The sequence below is a fragment of the Lottia gigantea genome, assembly GCF_000327385.1.
Source record: "Lottia gigantea unplaced genomic scaffold LOTGIsca_1, whole genome shotgun sequence".
Lineage (NCBI taxonomy): Eukaryota > Metazoa > Mollusca > Gastropoda > Lottiidae > Lottia > Lottia gigantea.
The window spans coordinates 8,147,107-8,166,557 of NW_008706746.1; the positions used below are offsets into that span (position 1 = coordinate 8,147,107).

General features: G+C 33.4%; 4 protein-coding genes across 4 annotated transcripts; 1 reads left to right on the top strand and 3 right to left on the bottom strand.

Moving 5' to 3' along the window:
* Positions 1-2,564: 2,564 nt before the first annotated feature.
* On the bottom strand, positions 2,565-2,831 carry LOTGIDRAFT_102550 (hypothetical protein; the record flags this gene model as incomplete). The annotated part of the gene is made up of 1 exon (XM_009045910.1): positions 2,565-2,831. A coding segment is annotated over one exon (267 nt), but the record flags the coding sequence as incomplete, so codon positions are not given.
* A 515-nt stretch (positions 2,832-3,346) lies between these two features.
* LOTGIDRAFT_102799 (hypothetical protein) lies at positions 3,347-4,114 on the bottom strand (the record flags this gene model as incomplete). The annotated part of the gene is made up of 1 exon (XM_009045911.1): positions 3,347-4,114. A coding segment is annotated over one exon (768 nt), but the record flags the coding sequence as incomplete, so codon positions are not given.
* Positions 4,115-9,503: 5,389 nt separating this feature from the next.
* LOTGIDRAFT_103072 (hypothetical protein) lies at positions 9,504-13,773 on the top strand (the record flags this gene model as incomplete). The annotated part of the gene is made up of 11 exons (XM_009045912.1): positions 9,504-9,618; positions 9,954-10,077; positions 10,282-10,367; positions 11,038-11,159; positions 11,370-11,548; positions 11,927-12,067; positions 12,364-12,516; positions 12,898-12,999; positions 13,118-13,188; positions 13,380-13,468; positions 13,690-13,773. The coding sequence occupies 11 exons, from the start codon at positions 9,504-9,506 to the stop codon at positions 13,771-13,773; spliced, it is 1,266 nt and encodes a 421-aa protein (XP_009044160.1).
* Positions 13,774-14,813: 1,040 nt separating this feature from the next.
* LOTGIDRAFT_208602 (hypothetical protein) lies at positions 14,814-18,071 on the bottom strand. Its single transcript, XM_009045913.1, has 6 exons — positions 17,915-18,071; positions 17,200-17,365; positions 16,599-16,738; positions 16,190-16,395; positions 15,646-15,811; positions 14,814-15,400 (listed from the first exon to the last, which is right to left on the bottom strand). Exons 1-6 carry the CDS (start codon positions 17,997-17,999, stop codon positions 15,222-15,224), a joined length of 942 nt encoding a protein of 313 aa, XP_009044161.1. The 5' UTR covers positions 18,000-18,071; the 3' UTR covers positions 14,814-15,221.
* Between the last annotated feature and the right edge of the window lie 1,380 nt (positions 18,072-19,451).

Genomic DNA, 19,451 nt, shown 5'->3' on the forward strand with positions numbered 1-19,451 from the left:
TAAAAGCACTGGCCTTGGTCACAAAGTATAGATTAGTGCTAAAACAACGTGCAAAGTTTAGAAATGTTAGAAAGTTATAAATGCATGGCTAAGATTTAAAGTTATATCGTGTTACAGATATTGGCCGCTTACGCAGAGAAGGGAATTTGATGGCTACTGGCGGTCACTTTGTAGTCGTTGGAAAAAAGGACGGGGTAGAGTTGGCTCTCAGATCAATGTTGCAGGATTTCTTTAGAATCCAGGAGCGACTAGATTTTTAACGAATGATAGGATCTGGCAAATCGCTGGATTTAGTCGACATAGCACATCGATGTATGATAGGTCGTGGTTGTCGCCAGGAGTGCTAACATGCTAACCACATTCCCTAATATTAATTAAAGTCCTTTAATAGTGATATTCATCTGAAAATGTACTCTATGACGGTAAAGTTTCATGTGGGTCGAAATGATGACATAGTAGATATTAAAATACCAGAAAACAACTGACAATCTGTTAGAAATACAAATGTAAATGTTTCGTGTTCTATAATCCTGTAAATATATTAAAAAACAAACAAAATACAGATGGTTCTCATAAACTCAGTCATAAACCAGTTTCCGATTAAATACATCCACAAAACCAAATGACAAAGTCGCTCATTTGCAAGTAAATAACCACTCAGGATCTTACAGAATGACAAGGCCTGGACACTGAATGGTTACAATCTGAAATGCCGGAGATGTGCTCTGGACGAAATATTAGCAGAGGTAATGTAGATTATCCACACCAGTTAATAAGAAATATAACCATTTCTTAATATTGGTGCAGGCCTCGACAGAAGATTTTGAAGGGAGAATGGGCGACAAGCTGTCATAATCATCATCCTGTGTATAAGGTCGGAGTTTATTTGAGCAATGTATCCATTGCGTTGAGATTACCGCTTTGAGGATCTGTTGACATTCCGGAATGCAAAAGGAAAATACCACAAAAAAGTATTTCTGTCTTCATTTGTCCTATTAGATGCAGAACTAGACGTGAAAATTATTACATGGGTATATGTTAACGTCTTCATCACCCCATGCAGCAAAACTACTCTAGCATTACATAACAAAGTATCTTATTGAACATAGACAAGAAACTGCTTCAGTTGAAAACCATTAATGTGAAAATAGGTTAAGTATCAATATTAAAATCAATTGTACATTTTCCTTTCACCTCTTCCCTGTCTAACAATAATACAGTAATTGATCTTCTAATAGTTGGAATACTCCATTGAAATACTCCAATATTGTTGTCTTTTCTTCTGGTTATTATTTTACAGGGGAAATAACACTTATTGTCAATATTACATCAGTATATACTTTATCTGTTTTTATCGGTAATGTTAGTAGTTCCATGCTTACCAATTCAAATTGTGCACAGAAAAAAAGAGGGATATGAATGAATAAATGAATAAATGAATAAATGAATGAATGAAGTGATTGAATAAATGAATTGTCTTTTATTCTACCGAGGAAATAACACTTGTTGTGGATATTACATCAGTATATACTCACTCTGTTTTTATCTGTAATATTAGTAGTTACATGTTAACCAATTCAAATTGCTTACAGATAGGAGAAAATGAATTGAATTGAATTGAATTGAATTGAATTGAATTGAATGAATGAATGAATGAATGAATGAATGAATGAATGAATGAATGAATGAATGAATGAATGAATGAATGTTAAGTTCAAATAACACTCGTGGTAAATATTACATCATAACATTCTTACTCTGTTTTTATCTACAGTTCCTGACTTTCGAATGACCTACCGAGAAAATAAAAAAAATAAATACACAAACCATATTCTACGGGGAAAACAAAACTTGCAACATTGCAAGCATTAACAGAACATACTCTATCTTTAACTGTATCGTTTGTGGTTTAATTCTTACCAAATAAAATTTTGAACCGAGAGAAGTGCTATGGATGAATGAATGACCGCTTATGTCTCACTGGGTTGAATCTTTGTCAAGAGTGTGAATGGGCTGGAAATTTATACGTGATCTTTGAGGAGCAAAATATTCTTCCACAACAGTTTTACTGTGCTCCCGATTCCACAAAGTGTTATAGAATGTAAGCTTTTCTGATGTAGCTGACTAGTAATCCACTAACAGCATACATGGTTGGTCACAATACCAATAATGTTGTTAAGGGATCTTTGCAAAGGAGTTTCTGAATTCTAACACAGTAGTGAGATGAAGAATAGAGATTAGATAGTATGATGAGGAATGTTGGTGTGTCTAGATAGAAGACGGGGAATATAGGTTTATCTAGATAGTAGATGAGGAATATAGGTTTATCTAGATAGTAGATGAGGAATATAGGTTTGTCTAGATAGTAGATGAGGAATGTAAGTTTGTCTAGAGAGTAGATGAGGAATATAGGTTTATCTAGATAGTAGATGAGGAATATAGGTTTGTCTAGAAAGTGGATGAGGAATATAGGTTTATCTAGATAGTAGATGAGGAATATAGGTTTGTCTAGACAGTAGATGGGGAATATAGAATTGTCTAGAAAGTAGATGAGGAATATAGGTTTATCTAGATAGTAGATGAGGAATATAGGTTTGTCTAGATAGTAGATGAGGAATGTAGGTTTGTCTGGATATTAGATGAGGAATATAGGTTTGTCTAAAGAGTTGATGAGGAATATAGGTTTGTCTAGATAGTAGATTGGGAATATAGGTTTGTCTAGATAGTAGATGAGGAATATAGGTTTGTCTGGATATTAGATGAGGAATATAAAATTGCCTAGAAAGTAGATGAGGAATATAGGTTTGTCTAGAGAGTAGATGGGGAATATAGGTTTATCTAGATAGTAGATGGGGAATATAGGTTTGTCTAGAGAGTAGATGGGGAATATAGGTTTATCTAGATAGTAGATGGGGAATATAGGTTTGTCTAGATAGTAGATGGGGAATATAGGTTTGTCTAGATAGTAGATTGGGAATATAGATTTATCTAGACAGTAGATGGGGAATATAGGTTTGTCTAGATAGTAGATGGGGAATATAGGTGTGTCTAGATAGTAGATGAGGAATATAGGTTTATCTAGATAGTAGATAGGGATGTAGGTTTGTCTAGATAGTAGATGAGGAACATAGGTTTGTCTAGATAGTAGATGAGGAATATAGGTTTATCTAGATAATAGTTAGGGATGTACGTTTGTCTAGATAGTAGATGAGGAACATAGGTGTGTCTAGATAGTAGATGGGGAATATAGGTTTGTCTAGATATCAGATGAGGAATATAGGTTTGTCTAGATAGTAGATGGGGAATATAGGTGTATCTAGATAGTAGATGAGGAATATAGATTTATCTAGATAGTAGATAGGGATGTAGGTTTGTCTAGATAGTAGATGAGGAACATAGGTGTGTCTAGATAGTAGATGGGGAATATAGGTTTATCTAGTTGGTAGATGGGGAATATAGGTTTATCTAGAAAGTAGATGAGGAATATAGGTTTATCTAGATAGTAGATGGGGAATATAGGTTTGTCGAGATAGTAGATGAGGAACATAGGTGTGTCTAGATAGTAGATGGGGAATATAGGTTTATCTAGATAGTAGATGGGGAATATAGGTTTGTCTAGAGAGTTGATGAGGAATATAGGTTTGTCTAGATAGTAGATTGGGAATATAGATTTATCTAGACAGTAGATGGGGAATATAGGTTTGTCTAGATAGTAGATGGGGAATATAGATTTGTCTGGAGAGTAGATTGAGAATATAGTTTTGTCTAGATAGTAGATTAGGAATATAGATTTATCTAGATAGTAGATGAGGAATATAGGTTTATCTAGATAGTAGATGAGGAATGTAGGTTTATCTAGATAGTAGATGAGGAATATAGGTTTATCTAGATAGTAGATGAGGAATGTAGGTTTATCTAGATAGTAGATGGGGAATATAGGTTTATCTAGATAGTAGATGGGGAATATAGGTTTATCTAGATAGTAGATGAGGAATATACGTTTATCTAGATAGTAGATGGGGAATATAGGTTTATCTAGATAGTAGATGGGGAATATAGGTTTATCTAGATGGTAAATGAGGAATGTAGGTTTATCTAGATAGTAGATGAGGAATATAGGTTATCTAGATAGTAGATGAGGAATATAGGTTTGTCTAGATAGTATGTGACGAGTAATATAGATTGATATGTGCCAATTTGTCTTCAATTTCCGGAAATATAAAACCATTAGAAAATGAAAGTTCTGCAACCAGTGAAGCCCGACCTGCTCATCCCCCGGGAAAACTTGACTGCCTCTTTCATTAAATTGCCATTTCAATACACAATTCAATAATAGTTGATTTAATTTATAGAGTCAGAATCAAGTACACTACGTTTAATTTATTTTCAACAAACTAGAAATTATTTCTTTATTTATTTTCTATTAAATTGGAATATTTGTTTTTTATTGTTTGATTTATTTTCCAAGGATTTCAAGGGAATTGAAATAACGAAAGTTGAAAGATTATATAAATTGTGTCTTTGAAAGTCAATTTCTAATAAGACGTTACTTTTTGTTGAGTTGTTGTCAAGAGAGATTAATTCTACCATTTGTTTGATACTGCCTAACCGCTAATGTTGTTTTTTTTTTCCAGTTTTCAGTTTATATTTAACCAATTATTACCAATAAAATGAACAATTGTGCATGCAATGCTGTTTAGTAAAGTGACAAGGTGGCCTTTTTAGATAGCTGCAAAATAATCCATAAGCTTGCTTCCATTCAAACACAAATCTAATTGTCCAAAACCCATCTTGTGCTGTGGATGCTGTTGACGCATGTTCTTGATGCTGTTGACGCATGTTCTTGATGCTGTTGACGCATGTTCTTGATGCTGTTGACCAGTGTACCGGATGTTACTGTAGTTTCACCGACAATGTCCAGGTAGTTACTTCAAAACTATATTATGTTTGGTATATATTTCATTTGATGTTGGAGCCTGACTTTATGGAGAACAGTATTTCTGTGCCATCGATTCCAGTAAAAATAACGCTCAAAGGAGATTATTATTGTGTTCATTAAAGTACATTTCTTTTTCAAGTCGAACGGTGGTGGACTCTCATTAAACAGGGCCCTGTGGCTGATATTAATCATACGAACACTAGAAATTTCACGATGTTAAATGTACTTAAATATATCGTGTGAGTGTTATCTTGAGAAACTTGCTATTAAAAACATCGCATGTCGAGAAACTATTTCAATGTCCCTTACAATTACAAAATATTTTCATTGTTAAAATAGTGCTCAATACATTAATTGTACAGCAATATAGAAATATTAAAACAGATCCTGAAAATGTTGTTACTCGGAGTTTCACGCTGTGCGATCTTCAGATAAATGACCTTCGTCAGTCTGTGCCTGTCCCTACGGATGTTTGACAAGTCGTACTTGTTCTCGTGTCTGCACAAGCTGGACATAATTTATGCAGCACTTAATCTGAATGGAATGCAAAGCCGGGTGTTTTGTTTCGTGTATTTTCTGCATCTTTCTACACTTTGCATTTTATTAACTTGACACTGCACTCATTTGAATTCCTTGTACTTCCCGACAAAAAGCTTTCAAGGAGCCCAGCGCTATTCGTTAACAGTTGAAGACAAGGGTTTCAGATAGCCAATGTTGGTCTTCATTAGCTCAATCAGGTGTAAAACTCTATTTCAATTGATTTCATATGATTAACCAAGCTGTACATCAAAATTTGTTTTATCTGGGAGTTGAAGACTTGCAGGAATCATTCGTTTAGATTATGTTTATAAAAACAATTTCATTGACACGAGATGTTTTTCTAATAGAATCTGATGACAGCTGACGCCTGTACAGTTCTGTAGTTAAAGGTTTGTTTGAGCAAAGGTGCTGGTAGTTAACACAAGAGTTAACATAGGATTTTCTGAAATTACATGAATTGCAAATGTAACCGGTACACTTATAGCTTACATCAACACCATTCCATGTTTTGACATTTGTGTTTAAAATATCATTTTGCAAATATTTAGCTTGCAATGTGTTTAAGGTCATAATCTGTTCAAGCTTTTCTAGAAAGCAACTATAGACATCTTAATAATTCAATTGGACACTTTTATATTCCAAACGTTAAGAGCTCTGTATTTTACCTAGTAACCTTGTTTAGTCTTATATTCATTTCTATCAATCTGATTTTCATTTGCACAAACATTTAATGCTTGTCAGTTATTTTGAATCTCTGTAAAATCTGTTTAAAATGGATATTTTAGATGTTTCGTTTTTTTTTCTTAGTAATGCCACTTCTAGTCCACCATATACAAAACAGGGAACTGTATTTTCAGAAGTCTGAGATAGCAATTATTATGAATTAGAATTTTAGATATCCTATCTCATAATAATTAAACGCGACAGTTCTGTCAAAACGGTTAGTGAAATACAAGACTAGGAAATATTCTAATTCAATTTGAGAGAAACTCGGAGAACAAGAGCCAGGGAAAAAAAGATTTAGGATCTCTCCAGAGATCGTATAAAAAATGAATAATATTGATCGAACGTTGTTTCGCGTGTTATTTTACATTAATATAGAAATAATAATATACACAATCATCATGTTAAAGTGATGAAGGGGTCTAATAAAGAGATAGGGAAGTCGAGTAAATATAAAGTCGAACAAAGAAAAGGTCGAGCAACGAAAACAGTCGAACAAAGATAAAGATCGAGAAAATAAAAAAAAAGCCGAACAGAGATAAAGTAATAAAGTAACGCAAAGAAAAAGGTAGAGCATAGATAAAGTCAAGATAAAATTGAGCAAAAGTAAAACATCGAGCAAAGAAAAGGTTGCAAAAAAGATAAAGTCGTGCAATCGATAACCCTGCACTGTACACCGCACCGGAAGTCCACAACTTTTTACGGAATATGTGTCTCGTATATTCGCACCTGTACCATGTATCAGTTAGCATGGCTGTACACGCCTCACATATCCATGTGTAATCTGAATTTCCATTTTTATGTTCCACACCTTCAGTTCTTTGGTTTTGTTTTTTAAGAAATCCAGACCATTCTCTTTTAATTTCGAAGCAAAGTTATTATTAAAACACTTCCATATGAAGGTGGTTGTCGATGCCCATTCACGAGATCAATGTTCATAATTACAAACCAAAGCGTTATAATAATATGTCGACGCGAAAATCACGTGACGATCGCAACCCTTGCAATATTTTAAGCACTTTAGTTTTAGACATGTTGAAGAGACGATGGTTGTGTGGGTACAAAAACCATTACTAAAGTTTATCTAGTCCTATCATCATCTTCACAATGTCAAAATACTGCAAACTACGTCTTATACCTTGACTACAATGGCCTTGTATCACGGAAAGCAACGATTTAATTGGATGGTACGCCAGAGTATACAGCGAATCAGAGATCTCGCCTAAAAGACTGTAAATATTATGACCTTCTGTTTACAGACTTTCTATCGAGGACTCTGATTGTCTGTATTTTCTAGCGTACAATCCAATCAAATCGCTTCATTTACAAACTCCAAGGCTGATACAAAGCGATACAAGGCTTTTGTGGTCAAGGTAAAAGACGTTGGTATAAGTTCGTATAGCTTGACATTGTGAAGATAGACCTGTCATTAGAATCCATTTCACATTTTTATATGTGTTAAATTCATGTTCCTGAAAACTTCAACTAAACTAAACCATTTTTCTACAGAAATTCTACAAATTCTCTGATTCTTTGGTCGATAAAAAAACATGTGAATAAAAACAGATATCCCATCATTATATTTCAGATCACGTATTTCGCCAACCGACAAGGTGTCTCGTGTTAATCTGATTAGACCATCACCCTAGACAATCTCAACCTTAACAAGATCTTTAAGCACTTTAATGTAGATTTCTCTGAATAAAACATTTTTTCTGACGTATACAGGGCACTGATATAATCGATTAGTCAGAGGTCGGTCTAACGTCTTTCAATTTCGCTGACGAAAGATCTTTGTTTAACGGTTTTGATAATGCGAAAGGTTAAAGTACAACTGTTTCCAATCCTATGCCCTTAGGGTGCGGGCACACAAACAGTCTCAAATCTTGAGTAAGATCTCACGCGTGCCGCGCTTTCACATCAAGATTATTGCGTTGCCGACGGGATTTATAATATCAAATAAACGCTTCACAAGTCTGTAGTCGCCGAAAAAAATCAGACCGTTTGTGCCCACACCATTACTTGTTTCTTTAAGCATTGCGTCAAAAAACACCAAGTAGCTCACCAACGACAAGGCTTTATTTGCACTATAATTTAGTTGCATGAAATATGACCAAATTAATTACCATTGGAATAAATAAGGTATCATTCGTAAGTTTTTCAAATCATAATTTAGCTACATTTTGGCAACATTTCAGTTTAGCATCTGTTTCAGTTACTATTCGGAACAGTGATTATGACAAACGAAGCTAGAAGTTCCAAACATGGTTAACTGTTGTCATAGAGTAGTGTTTTATATGGTGTTTCTCTTGAATAAAATGTATTTAAAAAGTTCCAGTAAAATTGATAGGAACTTTCAAACGGTCCTAATTCCTTTCATCTATGAAAGTTTACTAATATGCTATGCACCAAAACTTCTCTGTTAGATCTCTATATGCGCCATGATATTGTTTCTGTCTGTATACAACAGATCTACGAAAGAGCAAAGTACAGTGAGGAATTCCAAGACCTTTTTTTTTCTGATAAGGTTACTTTATATTATGGAGACGACACCTGGCAATGAATATTAATTAGTCAGAGACGAAAACGACTCAACATATTTCGACCTAATTAAAGTTGATACAGTGTCACTGTGTAGGCCTATTCTGAAACTTTTAATTAGGGTAATTTACTCCTGCTGCGACTCAGTTAATTGGGGAGTATTACATTTTCCAAGGTCTTATAACTAATTAACTTGTCTGTACTAGGCTATCTAGTCAAGAATTTAGATCTTTATTCCATGTTTCTATGGCAAAGCATCAATGTTTTCGGCTTTGACAGAAATATATTCCAGTTGTGATCAAATTAGCACAAAAAGTTGGTTACTTCTCTAATTGCTTAAGTTTTATTCAAAATTTTTGTTTTTGACACGTAATAGAAAATAAAATTATCAATCAAAGGCATAAAGTTTATTTCCAATTGTTTTATTTTTACGACATAATAGTATCAGTTGTCGAGTTTTCTTCTACTAGTCTTTGTATAGGCCTACTGACTATGTCCATTTGCATTTGATGCAATTTGATAACATTGTGAATTATATAACCCTATGACAACAATCATGTTGACATAAACTTAAATACATTGCACTGAGATTCCACGGGTAAAGGGAGGCAACTCCATTTATTATTATAAGCGGAAACACGCTTAACAGATTGTAGAATCTGTCGCGAGAAATCCAGCATGGTGGATGAAAGTTGGCAAGAACCAAAATAAAATACATTTAAGTTGATTTATTTCTATCCAAATCAATATTTTCTTCAGAATGTCGTCGTTTGCCGACCTAGGACTAAATGACTGGCTTGTCAAGCAGTGTAAAGCCATGGGATTGACGAAATCGACTCCGATTCAGCAACAATGTGTCCCACACATTTTGAAAGGTTTGTTTACATTTTCAGGATTTTGATAAACCAGTTTCTTTATCATCAGGCCGTTGAAATAATTTTTCTATTTTGCTTATGTTGTATCCTACATGACACATTAAGCATTAAGTAAACTTTATAATTATGTTTCATTGTTGGAGATGGCGTGTTGACATCCAACTCAATGATTCCCAGCCACAGATAGAATTTATTCAATTTACAGATTACTTTTATGTTTTACTAATTATTGATTGTGCATTGATGTATAGAAAGAAGTTTCTATTCTTTATCCCCTAACCTATTAATGAAATTAATTCATTGTAAAACTAATGTCTGTTTATTTTGTTATACAGGAGAAGATTGTATTGGTTGTGCTAAAACTGGAAGTGGTAAAACAGCAGCCTTTGCCTTACCTGTTTTGCAGAAGTTATCAGAGGATCCTTATGGTATATTTGCATTGGTCTTAACTCCTACAAGGTAATCAAAATTTATCACTGCTTCTTCAGGTATAACTAACAGGATGCCTGACATACTGGTAGTGTTAAAAATGCCTAGCTTTCATGTGGAAATAGAATTTATTATAATTTATTATAATATTTGATTTGATATAAACTTGGTTAATATCATACCATACCTACATCTATGCTTATTATTATAATGAACCTGCGTTATTTTTTGTAGAGAGTTGGCATTCCAAATATCTGAACAGTTTCGAGTTTTAGGTAAACCAATTGGTGTTAGAGTAACTGTAATAACTGGAGGCTTGGGTAAGCATTTAAACATAATTAAAAGTATCCAGCCTTTACAAATCAATTGATAAGATGATTGATATTTCTTGTATTTCTTTGTAAATTACTAACAATAGGTAAACATCTTTTGATTTAAAAATCAGAGAATTCACTTACTAATATTGTATTAATTTGTGCAGTATTAAAGGGACAGGTGCACCATTTTTTTGACCAATCGCACCTTAGTCTCAGAAACGGGAATTTTTTAGCTGAGCCAATAATAGTCTTCACACCTTACTGTCGAAATTTGAGCCTTGAAATCCATGTTTGTCCAGAATTATCTGCATTTGAATGTTAAAATGACGACTTGTCAATTTAAGATAATCTGTAGTATATAAAAAAACACATATTTAAAAACTTGAGTAAAATTCCTAGTTTGAGGTATTCTTAAAAGAATTATTTGATTTTCTTACATTTCTAGTATTCTGAAGACTATTTACATTCTAGACTCAAATCAACCCCCAAAATGGTGAACCTGTCCCTTTTATAGTTCATAACTAATCAAGATTTATCTGGTCATATTCATTCATTTGTCCTCTGTTGTAAATGGATATTAGCATACCATGTTTTCTACAAGTTTGGAAAATCTCCTGCTGTATATATTGATGAAAATAAGTTCACTTCATGATTTTCTCCACTCTTATTTCAGATATGAATCAACAGGGTATAGATCTAACAGTAAAACCACATATAGTTATATCGACCCCTGGTCGTCTAGCATCACATATTGAAAACTGTGATACTTTCTCACTCAAGAAAATTAAATTTCTGGTAATTATATGATTAATTTTCAATTAAATATTGAATTTATTCCTTAACACATTTTAGCATTTAATTTACCTGGACTCTCTGGATCATTTGTTTTTATGAAATCGTGTGTTTTGAGGATGTGAATTTTCCGTTTCTTATTTAGATTTTGTCTGTTTTTTTCTGTAATTTCATATTTCACTTCTGTTTACAATAACCTCTGTTTGTTTTTAGATACTAGATGAAGCTGATAGATTACTAGAAGATGATTTTGGTGAACAACTAGAAACTATATTTAATACATTACCTCAAAAACGTCAGACATTATTATTCAGTGCCACTTCCTCACCTACTTTCAATGAGTTAATGTCTGTTTCCGATAAAAAACCATTCTTCTGGCAGCAAGAAGCCAGGTTGGTCTCTTGAGTTATTATTTTATCCTTTTATATTTAGAACACTTGCAGACTGCATAATTCTAGCCTTGATCAGTTGGAGCAGAGTCGAGACATGAAAAGATCAGTTTGGTTTTGATTATTGTGTACTGAAATACAATAGAAACTTCACTTCCAAAATACTGATTAAACTTAACAGACACCAGTAAGGACACAGTACTGAGGTCATTTAATGGTGCTTTCTTTGTCTTTATCTACATACAAAAACATTTGAAAAAAAAGATACATATGTGATGCATTTTCATGATGTTTCTTTTGCATTTTGGTATATAAAGCAATTATGAATATCTCAATTAAAGAAAGCAAAGTCACATTATGATTATTATTATTATTTAACAGTATAGCTACAGTAGAAGAATTAGACCAGAGATATGTTCTTTGTTCAGCTGATGTGAAGGATGCCTACATGTTTCATGTCTTAGACAAATTCCTGGAGGACAATCCTAGAAGTTCTGTCATGATCTTTACAAATACATGCAAGTAAATATCCCAGAATTATTCTATATTTTCTTTATGATGTTTAAACCTAAAATATTATGAAAAATTAGCACAACTTGTTGCATTCGTCATTTGAGGACAGGCAGCTAGTGCATTCAAATTTGAGGCTATTTCATGGTTTCAAGAGGGTTCTTATACGACCAACTGGTGGACAGAATCATCATGAAGCTTGTAAAATATGGTTTTTTTCTATCCTGATTGGCTCTGTTAAGTGTGGATTTCTTAATAATCAAAAGAATATATATTAATTGTGTTAATTATGTTTATTATTTCTGTAGATATGCTCAAGTATTAGGAATGATATTACAAGAAATGGGTGTAAAATGTGTTATTCTTCATTCTACATTACGTCAACCAGAACGACTGGCTTCTTTAGCTTCATTTAAATCACATAAGGTTAAAATTATGATAGCCACTGATGTTGCTAGTAGGTAAGTAAACAGGTTTTGATAACATTGTTATAATTTATTTTATCAAACTGTGGAAGATTTTCCTTATCTCTGTACATTCTTAGATTGTTTACACACATGCAAATTCAATATTTTCAAATTTTACAGTTTATTTGATAAAGAGAAGTACTGATTATCCAAACCGCAAAACCAAACCAGAATTTAGAAAAAAACAGTTTGGCAATAATTTGTTACGAGTTAATAAACTATTCATATGAGATGGTATATCAATCATAAATAAGAAAATGTACTATATAAGTACAGAAGCATAATCAAATGTATTTGTTTCTTGAAAACTTTGCTCTGAAACTTCTCCCTTAACTTGGCAAAATGTGTAACTCTTTAATCCATTGTACATTTCAGAGGTTTAGATATACCAACAGTTGATTTGATTATAAACCATAATGTACCAAATAGACCTAAAGATTATGTACATAGAGTGGGGCGTACAGCTCGAGCAGGTGGGTTCACATTTTCAGTAATTGATACTTTATATATCTTAACATAAATTAACATACTTGCCTATGTTTGAAATGAAATACCTAGTACTTAAAAGTAAATAAAATGTTTTGTTTGTAGGTAGATGTGGTAAGGCTATTACTATGGTAACACAATTTGATATTAAATTAGTTCATGCTATAGAAGAATTTATAAGTAAGTCTATTTTCAATCTCTTCTTGTCAGAATTTTTAGTTCATATGCCATGCCAAGATGACTTTCTTAGAAACTATGTAAGTATAGGCAAAAATTACCTGCATGTATGAAACCAAGTATATACTATGTCTTTACAAACCTTCTCTAAAGGTTTCTTGAATTAAAAAGCATCACTGTTGGTTTGATTTCAGATTGTAAGCTAAAAGAACACTCTGCTGAAGAAAGTGAAGTGATGGAAATATTAACAGAAGTGGCTGTTTCTAAAAGAGAGGCTGAAATTGTAAGTGTTAGCTCATTTACTGTTAAAACTCGAACATCAACATCAATGTTAATTGTGGCTAATAAAAGGAAATATTGGATCGCAAAGGAGTTCAATTTGAATCACATACCTTTATCATGTAAACTTTATTCTGTATGCAGAAATATGTATTTATGAATCTCGTAATATGGCTAAAAAAATTAAATAATATTAATTAGATAATAAATTTGTTTGTGTTTTAGAGATTAGATGAGAAAGATTTTGGTCAACAGAAAATTTTACACAAGAAAAGAAGAATTGTAATGGAAGGAGAAGTAAGACTATAGAACTAAATTACTGTAATTTTTTTCCCATCCAAGTTTTACACTTATTTTGACTTGCTCTTTAGGTTAAAGAATTTGAATTTAAAGGGACAGATTTGCCATCTGTTTGACCAATCATAGCTTTGTCTCGGAAACGGGAAATTTTTTCAGTCAATCCGTAATAGTGTTCACAGCTCACCGACTCATTTTGAGCCTTCAAATTCATGTGTGACCTGAATTAATTGTTTTTGAAAGTTAAAATTACGACTTGTCTATTCTTGAGACTAGGACATATATAGAAATACAAAGTGCAATTCCTAGTTTAGGATAATTTTTCTAGTATTCCTGAAGACAAAATCTGTGACCCGGTCCTTTTTAATAAAGCTGTGTTACGTCAAAAGTCTACAGTCTAAAATATGTTAAGGAACATGTAGAAAAATCATCCTATTCACTTTTATTGTAGGATCCCGAAGCTGAAGAAAAGAGAAGGGAAGAAGTGAAAAGGAAATTTAAAGACAATAATAAAATATATAAAGAATATTGTGAGAAAAAACGATTAAAACAAAAAATTAAAAATCGCAAAGAAAAACAGAAAAATAAAGCATCTGCTCCAGGAAAATCTAGTGAAGCTTTAAAGGAAACAAAAGACTCACAAAAAGTAACAAAGAAAACAGATAAAACAAACAATTCTGCCAAAAAGGCAAAAGTGAAATAGTTACCATCAAAAGGTTATAGTGGTCAACTATATTCTATATTCCTGTTGTAAATTTCAGATCTATTTTGCTGCTATAAAAGCATTGCCTAAATATGGTTTTGTTTTCAGTTTGATTATACAATTTTGTATGACCATTCGTTCAATAAGAACTTGATTTGGATATTTGTTACGCTATGAACTTTAGCTTACCATGCAAATGTGACTCAAAAAATACAGGGAGGCTGTGCTGAAGCTTTGTTTAAATAATTATTATAACAACTGAAGCAAAATATGACAGATCTTCCTTAGAGGGGATATTGGGCTTAGTGAATGGGGCATAAGGGGGAATGTCCTATGAAGAGAATTAATATTAACATATTAAAATATTTATTCATTGTATAATAAAGATATTGTAACAAATATTTGATTTACCGGTAAAAAGATATATAAAACTTTCAAAAAATCTCTGTTTACTGAACAAACTGTAAGTTCCTTCCTGAGTATGAAGTATTAAGGACCCCTGTGGTATCGTCTAATTTCGGAAGAACCCGTAAATGTACATACACTCTGAATTATTTGTTTTCACAACGAGAGAATATTGGGCTCGAGATGCTGATCATGATGTTGTGTTATTTATGTTTCTTACAATCTGTATTGGGTAAATTGCCTTCAGCCCAAAATTGTATCCATTATCCTATAAATCATTGAGCAATATCTATGTTTCCACTTTTTTGGAGGTAGTATGTTTCATAGCAAAATTCAAATCCATTTCCTCAAATCAAACTGGTCTCATTCCAATACCTTTCCTTAATTGTTCAAAAATAAAGAAGGTCACTATGGTATGTGGTCCAATTCTCATCCAGTTTGGTATAAAACCCTTGTATAATCCTAAAGGTCCTTCAGTTTTTATAGTTTTAAAGAAACAATCAAATGCTGAGGTATAAGTTTTCTGTCCCCCTGGAAAAGACCGATAGGTTTGGTTACAAAAAATGACGGGACAATGTGATTTTGTACTGACTATGTAACGTACAATCACAAAATCACGAGTTTGTAGTTACTCAAAAGGTGCCTCATCGCTAACAAAACACTGTCCATGCTGGTAGTAGAAGTGAAGCAAGAATTTCTTGTTTAGATTTAAAAAGTGGTTTTTGGCAATTCATTCTAATTAATATGCTTCACTTCAATAAATATAAACAACTAACCTGTACTGTGTTGATTCATTATTCTAGTTTTAACAACATCAACTGGTGAAGTAGTTAAAGCTGTAGCTAATCCTGCCACCATAGATGATACAATATGTAGTTTAGGTCCTTCTACCATTAGCCCACTGTTTAATAAGGTGTGTTTAGTGTGGTCATACGCTGGTATCTGAAAAAGGAAAACTTTGGGTCAACTTTCGTCATAGTACCTGAATCAAAGTATGCTGCGAAAGCAATTCAGTCTTTTTGGGGCTCTTAATACATCAATTTTGAAATCTGTGTATAACCCAGAGCATTGCCGAAGATAAAATATAGTTTTATCTGAACTCATTAATTATAGTGCATGTCATAACCAGGTGATTCACAATATTGAGGAATTCGCTTCCGAACCACGTTACAAGATCTTAATTTATCAAATGCCTATGTTATGTATGTCAAAAGTATACCTCGACCATCATGACGAGAATCTGGTAGCTCTGACGTTCTTTGTACAGTTGTCTTATTGATTGCCCTTTGGTAAAAAGTAACATGAGAAAATAACGAATACCTGTGTAGCAGTTAATATAGCTGCTCTTTTAACAGTTGGACCAACCCCAACATACAATCCACGTATACCTTCCTTCTGAAAAATTTCTTTAAAAGCTGCCCTCATGGATGGATATCGTAGTGATTCACCAGGTTTAGGAACTCGTTGCGCCTGAAGACGAACCTTTACTAGATCTGTTGGTGTAGCTATTGAACTGCCGATTGTACCTTGTAAATACATGTAGAGTTTAAACTGTGTATTACAATGTCGAAATTTAATTGTTTTTGTTTTGAAAATGTAAAGTTACTGATGAATTGGTTTTGAACACTAGATATTAAAAGTGGAGAGATTTACAAACTGTACATCTTGATAAACATGTAAATGAGGATGTTTCGTTTCGTGTTTTACTAATCAAAGTGGAAAATCTTACCTGAGATAGCACCAGCACATATTTTCTTCCATAACGGAGTATGAGCTGGATCTGTAGCTCCCAATAATACTTTTATAGGTTCATAGCTACCTAGTCTTATACTGCTATATGAACTCTCTCTTAACATTGATGGTGCCCACCTGTAAATAAAATCAAACTATGAAGATGTAAAGTGGTTCTTTGTCCGGTAAGTATGCGCATGGACTCGCACATATAGAATAAAGGGAGTCCCAGTTTTTCTTACAATGTGGTAATCCGCTATACATATGAACTTTCTCGTACTGTAAGCTACACCGCGACAACATGTTATTCGCAGACTGAATGAATAACATATCTTGGTAAAACTTAACGAGGATGCAAGGTAGTCTTGGCAAGGAAATGAGATCTGGTGTAACAATACGCATTATGGTTATTGCAGGTGCGTCTAATCACAGTAAGAAAAGTATTGTTAGAGGACATTTTATTCAAAAGTTTAAAACATTCTGAATTAATTCAAGGGCGTTAACTATTTGGCATAGGTGGGATGAATTTGGTACTGATTCGGCAATTATTGTCACAGACTCGAAACACCCCAGCCTATTCTCCCGTTTTATGTTCTTACCCTTTATATAAACCACGTATCCCCTCATCTCTAAAGATAACAACAGCACCATGAGCAAATCCTTTATAATATCTATTCTTCAACGTTTCCACAACCTTTCCTTTCTGGTTAGACAATTCATTTTCTAGCTGCATTCGAATCTTGATCACATCTATAGGATTGGTGACTGAAATTGAAATGACAGAGTTTTACGTCCTATTTTCTGCAACTAAATGGACTAAAGAAGTCTTGTAAAGCCATAAAAGAGTGTATTCAGACTAGAAAATCGTTTCATCTCTTTTAATGCTTGAGTATAACGTCTGACTGTTAGTAGAGTATAGTGTACAATTCAAGGTGGTAGCTTAATGATGCAAATGCCTCACCTTTGAAACGATGACCAAACTTTAGATGTGTCTTTTAAACAAATATGTATTTAAAAACCAATTTACACCCCCCTCGTTCCTTTAAACTTAGATTGTACTACAGACTTGCAGTTATCAATTCACATATTAAATAAGACGTGTTAGTGGCCGCAAAACAATGGTTATGTTCATAGTATAGTTTTAATTACTAGTATATAATGTATTTAATTCATAAATTATTGTGATCTGTATCCTTTTAACCTTAGGTGGACTATTACCTCCCTTTTGACCTTTTTCCACCGTGTTAGAAGCCAACGACCTACAATCTTTATATATTGAACTACATGATTGTACTAAATATTAAACTGTCTTACCTGATGCACCGCACATATTGGAGGCTCCGGCCAGAAGAAATCGCCATAGCTGTTCATTCTCAATTCTCGTGGTTTTCTGTGCCATTATGTATTTCCTCTCAATAACGGTTATTTTCTAACAGTCGGGTTTCATTATTGATCTACATACAACTCAGTGTTTGTCACGCTTTCTGAACACAAGTTCAGTTGGTGCGCATGATTGCCTCTCGTTAGAGCAGACGATTTTTTCACGATGAAACCACGAATAAATAGTAGGCTATGTATCCTGTACACGTGAAAGTCGGAGCGACCGTCTAAAATCACTGACTAATTAGAGGTGAAAACAAAAGTACATGAATATTCATTAAATAGACAAATCACTTAATGAACATTCGATAATTGATGAGTCCTTCTTTTTTACTTTATGTTTTATCATGGTCATCTATAACAGTTTCGTATTGTAGCCTTGGGCGATGTCAACATGCCCTGGTGCAATCATCCTGGATTAGAAAGGGCTACTTCGACCTTGAGTTATTGTTCAGACCTTCAGGTTTAAACCTCCGGCAACCTATTTGGGAATATTTTGACCGCTCCGCGAGTTCAGACGAGGATTGTTCGACGAATGTTGATGGTGAATGACTTCATCCGCCTTGATAAACACACCATAACAGTCTTCTTACTCATTTTAAACGCATAATAATTACATCGTACTGTATAGAATTATTGTAGTAGATAGTATAAATATCAGATTACAGTAAATATAGGCCAAGTATGAGTGTAGACATCGCTAAACATCCGCCTGTAACACCCGTACAAACAGCAGCGGATAGTCGTGCCGGATCGGACAGCATTCATACAGGATCAGATAGTAAACGTACAGGATCGGACAGTATTCATACAGGATGGGAAACCAAGGTGCCGGAAACGCAGGGATTACAGTACGAACAGGCATGGCGATTTGTGCTAGCTGGAATTTCCAACACTTGTGGAGCATTCGGTGAGTATGTTACGACATGAAACTCAATAAATATAGTAGATATTTATATATTCCAGGGGGCTATATTTTTTTCATTGGCCTTCATATTGCATCATGAAGAGTTATTATCATACCTATAATAATAATTTTCAAGCACACCTAATATTTTTATAACAAACTTTAACAAACTCTACGTTATTATTTTGTATTATTTACCATTTCTTATATCGTTTTTTAAATGCCAAATATTTACTGAACTTTATACAGTCAACATTTGTACCGGTGGTTGACGAACTCATCCATCTGAATGAAGTTTTGGACATGGATATCATCAGTAGTTCCTTTAAATATAGGAATAAAACATCAGGTTATCAACAATGGAAATGTACTTAAGATTCTCTTATCACGATTTTCTATCACCTTATAACCCGTGTCCAGTTTATATTTACTTATTTATTTTTAAATAACTGGGTCAAGGGTATCTACTTTCATTAAAAGCTATCAAAAGTGAATTCTATTCTATAAGGTTATTCAGTAGCCAGTAAACCATGCCTGTACATATTTATTTAGATAAAGGGCCAG